General features: G+C 42.0%; 1 protein-coding gene across 1 annotated transcript; it reads left to right on the top strand.

The window, feature by feature from the left end:
- The first annotated feature begins 4432 nt into the window (after positions 1-4432).
- Positions 4433-7894, top strand: id4 (inhibitor of DNA binding 4). The gene is made up of 3 exons (XM_071469987.1): positions 4433-5179; positions 5728-5793; positions 6489-7894. The coding sequence occupies exons 1-2, from the start codon at positions 4802-4804 to the stop codon at positions 5773-5775; spliced, it is 426 nt and encodes a 141-aa protein (XP_071326088.1). The 5' UTR covers positions 4433-4801; the 3' UTR covers positions 5776-5793; positions 6489-7894.
- Positions 7895-9149: the final 1255 nt, after the last annotated feature.

Here is a 9149-nt window from a genome sequence, read left to right as displayed (position 1 = left end):
GACGGAGTATGGTGAAAGTTTCTGCGAATGTAAGCTGCCATGTGAAGACTTTCAGGCTAACACTTTACCAAGCTGTATGTTGTTGCCAAGGAATGAGTGAGGAACTATTCAGGAATGACGTGATGGTTAATGAGCAATAGGTATATCGGTAACCACTTTCTTCATTAATCACTCCTGATTTGCTCAGCACCCACCACTTGAGCAGCACAGAGCAATAACTACTCATGCACACTGATCACTTAAACACAACGCTTTTTGTGCACATTAAAGCAAAGTTACACATCCTACTGAGCAGTTACGAAGTCATCCCTCATTATCTCATTACCTGCCTTTTTTGTGCACCCTCAGATTATACTGAGTGTTTACCCAGTAGTCCCTCATTACTTCATGATTATCTAGCCATCGCACTGTACAGAGTAGTTACTGTTACATTACTTTATCATTATCTTACAATTATTTACTGTTTTTTTACCCCCTGAACTGAAGTGATACACCATACGGAGTTGTAACAGAGTAGGGTTCCCACAGATTTGCAGATGTAATGAGCAGATAATGATAAACATTTTAACTAATCCCATGGACTGTATGGACGCAAGCAACTACACCATAAACTACACAACATAAACATTTACAACATTTTCTGATCTCTTGCAAAAGTAATATATACTTAAAAAATTAACGCAACTAGTAGGGAAACACTACGATGGCAATATATTGTTTGTCACATTTAATCCAGTAACAAACTTCCATATCATTACCATATCATTACATCCAACACCGGCTTTCACGTCATTGAAACAGTTTGCAGTGTTATCTTTGGACAGGCCTTTTTCCACAGAAGACATTTTACATGTCAGAGCAGGAAAAGCAATAGCTGAATACCATTTAGCTGCTTCAGTTTCAGAGTCCATATTGTACATGCTGGCTCACCGTTACAGGCTTTTCTTACTGGGACACTTGAACAGAATGGAGCCAGTGTTGATGTTATTAGAAACATATGTGTTTTTCCTGCTATAGCCCCTTTCACACTACACAAAAAACCCACTAACACCCGGTAACATCCGGCTTTTGTCTTCAGACTGAAAGGGTACAATCTGCATTCAGTCCCTGGTCAAATTACTCTGCAGTAGTCATGGGTATTTATTGGCTCCAGCCCCAACTGGCAGTGATGTAAGCATGACATGCCCCTTTTCCGTGCAATCACGGCTTCCAGGTGACTCAAATACTGTAAACACAGCTGTCACAGTCTATGGGTTACACACAGCATGGTGATGCTAGCCATGCTAACTAGCTGCAGAATGTGCTGCACTTAGGACTGCACGAGTGAGTGTAGCCCCAAAATAAGTTTTAAAAACACACATTTACCGGCCATGTGTGGTTTTGGAAAGTATAATAATAATGAAGGGTTTTGTTTGAAATGAAATCATGCTTTGAGGTTTTGGAATATTATTAACAGTGTCACCTCTTTTTTCCAGGATATAAAATGTGTAGGTGTGTAAACTGGGATCAAAAACATTATCTTTGTAGCTATTAAATCAACCTTCAACTTGACCTTTTTAGCTAATGGAATAAAATATTATTAATTACTACCTTAAATTCTATATGCCTTGATTATGTTTTATATCATTTTTTAAAAATATTTTTATCTTTTCTATTTTGGACTTTTTGATTATAACACTCATAAACCCACTGTTCAAAAGAAATACCTTCAACCTGAAAATAAATCCAATATGTTTAAAAGACAAAGGTGGGGTAAGGCAGCAGCCCATATTGCTGGTTACCTTCATGAAATGCTCACTCAAGTTAGATTATCTTGTGTTTTAATACTATGAGGGAAGAAGAGGTGTTCAGCCACTTCTGTCACCTGAAAGTGTGTGTGTCACAACCCATTGCAACTTCAACCGCATCCCAGGGAAACATCTTGCACAAATGTGGCCTTCATGCAATTTCCACTATGTGCATGGCTGCAGCATAGTTGGGCCACCACAAGAGCATTTAGTTGAAACACCTCTAATGCAATGCTTGTTGTATCAACTCTCTGGTTCTCTTCTCAACTACACACTTGTATCTTTGTCAGAAAAAGCAGACTGGTTAGGTAAGTAGCGTCTTCTCTGTCTCCACACTGTGTAGCCACAACAAACAGAAGGGTTCACCTAGTTGGCTAATGAGTCTCTAGTTACCAATCTCCAGTCCCCACTCAGCACTGCTATAAACCTTTGGGGAAGGAGAACCAAAAGGGCCACAATTAGAGAAGTACATGCAGAGGAAGTGTGAGAAAGCAAACTCAAAGACAGATAATGCACACTCACGTTTCCCCCTTTGTTCTGAGCAACTAATGATTGCATGTGTTAAACATGAGGTCAATTTACACAACATTAGAGGTTGTTCCTTGAACCGTAATCAAAAAATTAATACAACCTAAATCAATACAAAAGAAGAGGAAGAGGTTACATTAAGTCACAGCAGCACAGTGGAAGTTATGTTCTTCATCTAGAAGCTTGGTTATTCATAAGGCTAGTGGGCAGACTGCTGTGGCTGGCCAGCTAACAGCTCACACAGTTCACACAGTCAAAAAAGCTACCTGCTGCTATCTGCACCATCACCTCCTATCTCATACTTTCTCATAATTATGGAACAGTTTATACTCCAATAAGGAAGATTAAATAAAACTGGCTTTTGCAACAAGCTACAATAGCTTCTCTAAAAGGTGAACACTGCCAAGATGGCTTGCTATTTGTAAAATAGAAACTACAAATCAAATCACAGTTATCACATTGGATTGCCCAAGCCTTTGCAGCCTATTATCTGAAATTAGTGTCAGAAAAGAAAACTGCAGGACAAACTATTCTTTGGTGGAGAAATCCAAAAGAGTCACATGTAACCACACATGTTGATAAATGGCTACATCCCAGTAGCCTTCAGAAAGGAAGCCAAAAACTGTACAGACTCCAACTTTCTGTTTTATCATGGACATAAATGGTCAAAAGTAAATGGTCACAAGTGACAGCATGTGAGTCACTGCTAAGGCAAAATGGACAGTGCTTTTCTCAGACCTCATCCGTCATCTGCTTGTCATGGGCGAGAGTTCACGCACTGTGGTGGAATAGTGGAAAGGCTAGCATCAAAGATTCATACCGCTGACCTCTTTGAAGTTGTCCCTGAACCAAACATTGTTGCACACATTATTGAGCAGAACAGTCACTTCCCATGGCAACAGAAAACGGAGAGATGGAGAGAGACAGAGGGAGGAAGACAGAGAGAGAGGAGAGGAAAATAGCCATTTACAGCCATTTAAGCCTTTCAGTATTCATGACAGAGGAGACTGTGGTGGTTCCCATAAAGTCTGGGACATTAAACCTCCAAAGAGCCACTAAGGTGGGTGTCATCCCTGCTACACTCAGGCCTCAGGGCCCCCACATGCATCGTGGATGGAGAGGACTGTGTCTGAACTGAAGCTGAGTGGCGTCTATGTTGCCTTGGCAACGCCTATGAAAGAAAGAAAGAAAGAAAGAAAGAAAGAAAGAAAGAAAGAAAGAAAGAAAGAAAGAGGAGAGGAGAGCAGAGCAGAGCAGAGGAGCTGGGTGTGAATGGATGAGCTCCTGATGTGTGGCGCCAGGCAGTCTGCCCGGCGGGGCGGCTCAGTGCGCGGCTGTGAGGGAGTGAGCGTAGCGGCAACACGGCCCGGAGAGCGGAGGAATGTATGAGGCATAATAACACGCAGCGGGGGGAAGGAATGGCAAGGAGGCCCTGCCAAATCAGCCTGTCCCGGGTCCCCTACAGCTGCAGGAAGCCAAAATGTTTGTTACATGAAAACATAACAACAATTTATTCAATGAGAGTTGATGAGAATTATGTGTCACTGAGAACCCAGTTTCTGTTATGAAGTATAAAAGTGTCAAGAAATGCAGTTCACTGAAGGAGTCCTGCATAAATAACACTGTACAACTAGGAAACATCGATGCATCCCTGAGTTTCACACATATGTCGCAAGTAGTTGGCAATATTGGTGATATCATATCTACTTTTGCTTTGTTTTTATTCATTGAGCAGGTAAATGATTTTGACTGCTGGCGTTGTGCTTTTCGTTTCCTAAAGTGAGGGGAGGCAGGTTTTTTCCTCTACGCAGGTGGTTCAGCTCGGGATCATCTGTCACTGCTGGGACCAGCAGGCTCCAAGCGAGGCTCTGCGCAATTACGCATCAGTGACTTCAGCACTAAAGATGCAGTCAGACGCTAATCAGCGAGGTCAACTGTGCAAATCTACCATCACCTGTGACTGGATCAGTCAGAAAACCTTCAAGATCGCCTCTCTCCCTATCTTTTTCTGTCGCTCTTTCTCCGTTTCTCTCTCTCTCTCTCTCTCACACACACACACACACACACACACACACCTCCCTCAGACAGGCAGCCCACCGCAGCGCACACAGAATGAGACACGCCTTTTTCTCAGCTCCGTTGTCGGGTCGGTGGGCAGCGGGCTGCCGGTGATTGACCAGCTTCTCTCCCTGATCTGTCAGCCGGCTGGCTTGGCGCCTCCCCTCTCCTCTATAAATGTAGGAAATCTATTCATTCCTTTCACACCGAGCGCGCTGAAGTGAGAGAGGCTGTGAGGCTCTACGGGATGTTTTGACAGACTAGAATTTCGCCTTTTGGTTTATCTTCTTCTCTCGCTTATTTCAGGCTGTATTAAAGTGGTATTTTCCGTCTTTACAGCGCCGTGGTAATCTCATTTTCCTCTTGCTACTAGTAGTGTAATTGTTCGATTTTTTTGTTGCCCGTCGCTGAGCGGTTGGTTATCTAAGATGAAGGCCATTACTCCAGTCCGCCCCCAGGACTCCTCCTCCGCCAGCAGCCAGCTCTCGCTGCACTATCTGTCGAAGCAGAGCCTCAACATCGCCCGGTGCAGGATGGAAGAGGAGGAGCTGTTCTGCCTGCAGTACGACATGAACGACTGCTACAGCCGACTGAAGCGCCTGGTTCCCACCATTCCGCAGGATAAGAAAGTCAGCAAAGTGGAGATCCTCCAGCATGTCATAGACTACATCCTGGACCTGCAGCTGGCCCTGGAGACGCACCCTTCTCTCCATAAACAACAGCCACAGCGGAATGGGACCTGCCCTCCTCCAGCCTCCAACCCCAGCCGGACCCCGCTGACGGTGCTCAACACTGACCACCACCAGGTGAGCTTTCGTCAGCGGAGACGTCTCTCCATCCTTCGTTTCGCCCGGAACTTAGCGGGGACCCCGGCTTACCTCCCTGTCCGCCAGTCAGACTCAGACAAAGCGCGTCATGCCCGTTATGTGTTATTGTCCTCTCAGTGTTAGAAACACAGAGAGAGAGAATGATGAAAATCTTTCAGCCCACACGTCTTATCACAGCTACGGAAAATCATGCGTAAAAAATGCATTTGGCGTGGGTTAGATTGCGCACTTGATTGCGGGCTTTTCGATTTGCATGATAATGACAGTGTGTGTCAGAGGCCCTACCTTATCCCAGGGTTGGTGAAGTACCTCAGCCTGCAGCCCACTCCACTGCGCACAATGAGAGCAATTTGTTATTCAATAGGCTATACGAGAATTTATTATGGGGGATCTAGCCGGCTAATTTTCCGCTGCTCTGCTGTATATCATTTATTTTTCAGGGGTTTAGGCCTTCAATTTATTTAGTTTTCTTATCCATCTGAGCTGTAAACGATTTACATGTTTGTTTTTCTTCTTTTTTTTTGTAGAGGACGTCAATAGTCAAAAAGCCGGAGGACTCGATTTTATGCCGCTGAGACATGAGCACTGCACTGGTAAGTTGACTTCAAATAATATTAGTCATTATTTTAAATGTTTATTATTATTATTATTATTATTATTATTATAAACTGACACATGTGGACAGTAGAAAACACCACGGGCCACTGAAGCATCCCCATTAACGTGATTACTGTAGCCTGTACGTGGTGTAAATTGACAATCTCAAGAGTGCTCTGGGGAGGCCAGTAGATGTCAGAGAACATAATAATTGAGGAACATGAAATTGGCAGCAACCTCAGAGGCAGCTGTGCTTTGCGCAATAACTGTCACTAGTGTAGCAATCTGGGAAGAAGAGAGGGTTAAAACCTCAGCTTGTCCTCTCTTTCAGTCTTTACACACACACACACACACACACACACACACTCCCTCTCTTGCTCTCTCTCTCATTCACTCTTTGTCTCTTAGTTCCATTCAAGCTGCTGCTCTGGCTTTACTGTCAGATTTATAGCACTGAATCTAAATACACCTGGATGAGACTAAAAGTATGCACGGTGTGTGTCAGACATTCTCACATTCTCTCTGAGACCCTCGGCTGCCTCTCGTCAGCCTTTTCCAAACAGCCTGAGGAGCTGTGTGCTTGTTGTTTGACCTGGTTTGTTTTGGGTTGTTGATCAAGCATGGCCTCTGTTTTGTCGGTGGCGCCAGTCAGTCTGGAGTTCTGCAGCTCACCCCCCCTTCCCCTCCACAGGTGTGCAGGCTGCACAGAGCTGCTCCAAAGCCAGCAAAGCTTCGCCAGGGACTCACACCCAACTGGAGGCACAATCACAAGGGGATTTCAAAACCGCTGGGAGGAATTAAACCCAAATAAAGTCACTATTCATATAAGCTTTTTTTTTTTTGGTTCCATTGAACAAGGAATCACTGTGTAGACATCTCCCTCTTCTTCCTCCTGTTTAAGTTGCTCTAACTTTACTTTTTCCCTCTTTAAATTTTTCTAAAAGAGTGAAAACACGGAATCCCCATGCAGAGAAGTGTTTGTTGGAAACTCGTCTGTCAACAGCTATGAAAACTGTTTGTGAATTGTGCTTAAAGAATAGTTTAAAATGACTCCAGTTTAAAGCTTTACTAAACTGCGAAAATCATTGTACATGTTTTGTACATCTATTGTTTAAAATAGATGATTTGTGTTGAACAGGGATTTAATCCCTGGAATCTTAAAATGTTTCATATTGTAAAGAAGAACAATTCTGATTCGAGACAATTAAGATTGTACATAAAGAGACACAAATGTTCTATAAAAGTATGTGAAAGGAAGACTTATATGTTTAAAATAGATTATTGTAATTATAAGCTATTTTTATTAAAACCTTTTTTGTCGTTATGTAAATATTGTGTTTCCACGTTATGCTCTGCCAGTAATGTCCTCACATGACGATATCAGTTAACTCTTTGCAGTGTTTTGGAATAGTTGAATATGTAGCATGTCAGGCTCATTGAAGAGATGTTGAATGTGCACTGAAGCAGCCTCCTTGTGTAGATATGTGGTGGAGTTCAATACAAGTTCTTTTATGATTTGGCCTGCTCAGCTTTCTCTTGAGTTGTTTTGTATTCATTAACTACGCCAGCTTCGACCTGCTGGGAGCGAAGGGTCGGTCTGCTATTTGATCTCTAACAAAAAGGCCTGATCTGATTGTGTTCCACTGTGCTCTTGTTAAAAACATTAATCCGATCGTTCCAGCGCTTTGACAGTGTTTACAATATAATACATCAAAATCACTGCAACACAAAGTCGCTGTTATATCTGTGCAGTCAGAGGAGTTAATGATTGACACCATGAAATCATGAAAGTTTAGATATGAACTGATGAAATATGTGAACGTGAAGAGACTCTTTTTGAACAAACAAACAACTGTATTCAGACAGGCCATGTCTTTAAGTAGATGTGAACTGACTTCCCTGTCGGAGAGTCAGCAGCCGTGGTTAATGTAAAGAAAAGAAAGCCTTTATTTTTCATGACATTGAACACCGAATTTACCTCACCACCCTCCTGCCAGTGTGAGAGGGCACTTGTACATTACTGTCAGCTGCACTGTTGGACTTGACCTTCACTGGCTTGTGAGGAGTTGTCAAAACAATTAAAGTTTCCAGGAAGAATTGTGTCGTCTCAAGTTTTGTCTCAACGGGCATCTTGGTCTCTTGCTTTCAATTGCCAGCACTGGCAGGTGAAATAATGAGGGGGGGGGGGGGACTACGTAATGCGTTCAGCAGTACGATCAAAAATAAAGGGAGCATAACAGATACAAGAGTGTTGCAGGTGTCAGTTACTGTCAGCTCTCAAACCTGTTTGACAGGATTCAGTGTTTTATTCATTAATTCCATCACACACACACACACACACACACACACACGGCTTCAGAAACACAAGTGACAACCAATGAATTCATGTGAAACTATGAGCCAGGTGTCATTTGTTTCATTTTCATATTCAGAGCTTTGTGTTTTCTGAATTAAACATTTCAAAGGTACAATTCTTACTGCAAATGATCTCCTCAATAAAATGGTACAACATATTACAGTCATATCATTATTTTAAGAAGCAGAGATTTTGCAAAATAAAAAATAAAGTGAAAAAAAAAGAATACAATGGTACCAGTGATTTTGTGGATTATTTTCCTGTAGCAGAAAGAACAGTAGCTTTATTCATCTCATGGACACTTTCCACCTTAAATTGAACTCTGTAATACAAATTAAAAATAGAAGCCACAACTAGAATCACCTTTCTTTGAAAACACTGAATGGAGGAGAATGCCAGTAAATAATTAATAGCATTTAGGTTCGTCATTAATGCAGTTTTACTGTAGGCGTTTGACATTCGCGCCATGATCAGTAAAGATGCAGAGTAAAGACTATTTCCTTTTTTAGCAGCAATGCCACTGATTAAAGCTATTACATCATAGTTCTTTACCAGAAAGTTTCCCTCTCTCATTGTAAGAGAATGTTAAAAACAGTAGTGCAGAAAATAACTGATAAACAGAAGATGTGGGAATTATTTTAATAAAATGAATGAAAAAGAAAAAAAGGTGAGTTGATGATTAATGGGCCATACAACTGTAAATCACACTCTTAACTGCACAAGGCCTCGTGGAGATTACAGGAGCATTCAAGTAAAAACAGCTACACCTCAGTGTTTAAAAATATTTTGAAGAAAAAGGCAGTGATTGATTTATTGGTATTAAAATGTTGATGATTTATGTTTTTCAAGTGTCTGGAAAATCCAGACATGGAAATCCAAATGGAAGCTTCACTTTTCATTCAATACTCACATTCATTTCTGAGGGTTCCTGAAATAATTGTAAAATTTCTCCTGAGTACCATTCAAGACAGCTGTCATCAAGCGGCACCTGTATCT

Source organism: Trachinotus anak, unplaced genomic scaffold (assembly GCF_046630095.1).
Source record: "Trachinotus anak isolate AG129_WGS33_773 ecotype Australia unplaced genomic scaffold, CSIRO_AGI_Tana_v1 ptg000032l, whole genome shotgun sequence".
NCBI lineage: Eukaryota > Metazoa > Chordata > Actinopteri > Carangiformes > Carangidae > Trachinotus > Trachinotus anak.
The sequence above is the reverse complement of the archived record's forward strand: the minus strand, read 5'-3'. Positions and strand labels throughout refer to the sequence as shown.

Excerpts from the sequence above, each read along its gene's own strand:
- id4 (XM_071469987.1), top strand. The coding sequence starts at position 4,802 with ATGAAGGCCATTACTCCAGTCCGCCCCCAGGACTCCTCCTCCGCCAGC. Across the intron at positions 5,180-5,727 it reads TCAACACTGACCACCACCAG|AGGACGTCAATAGTCAAAAA; the intron begins GTGAGCTTTCGT and ends TTTTTTTTGTAG.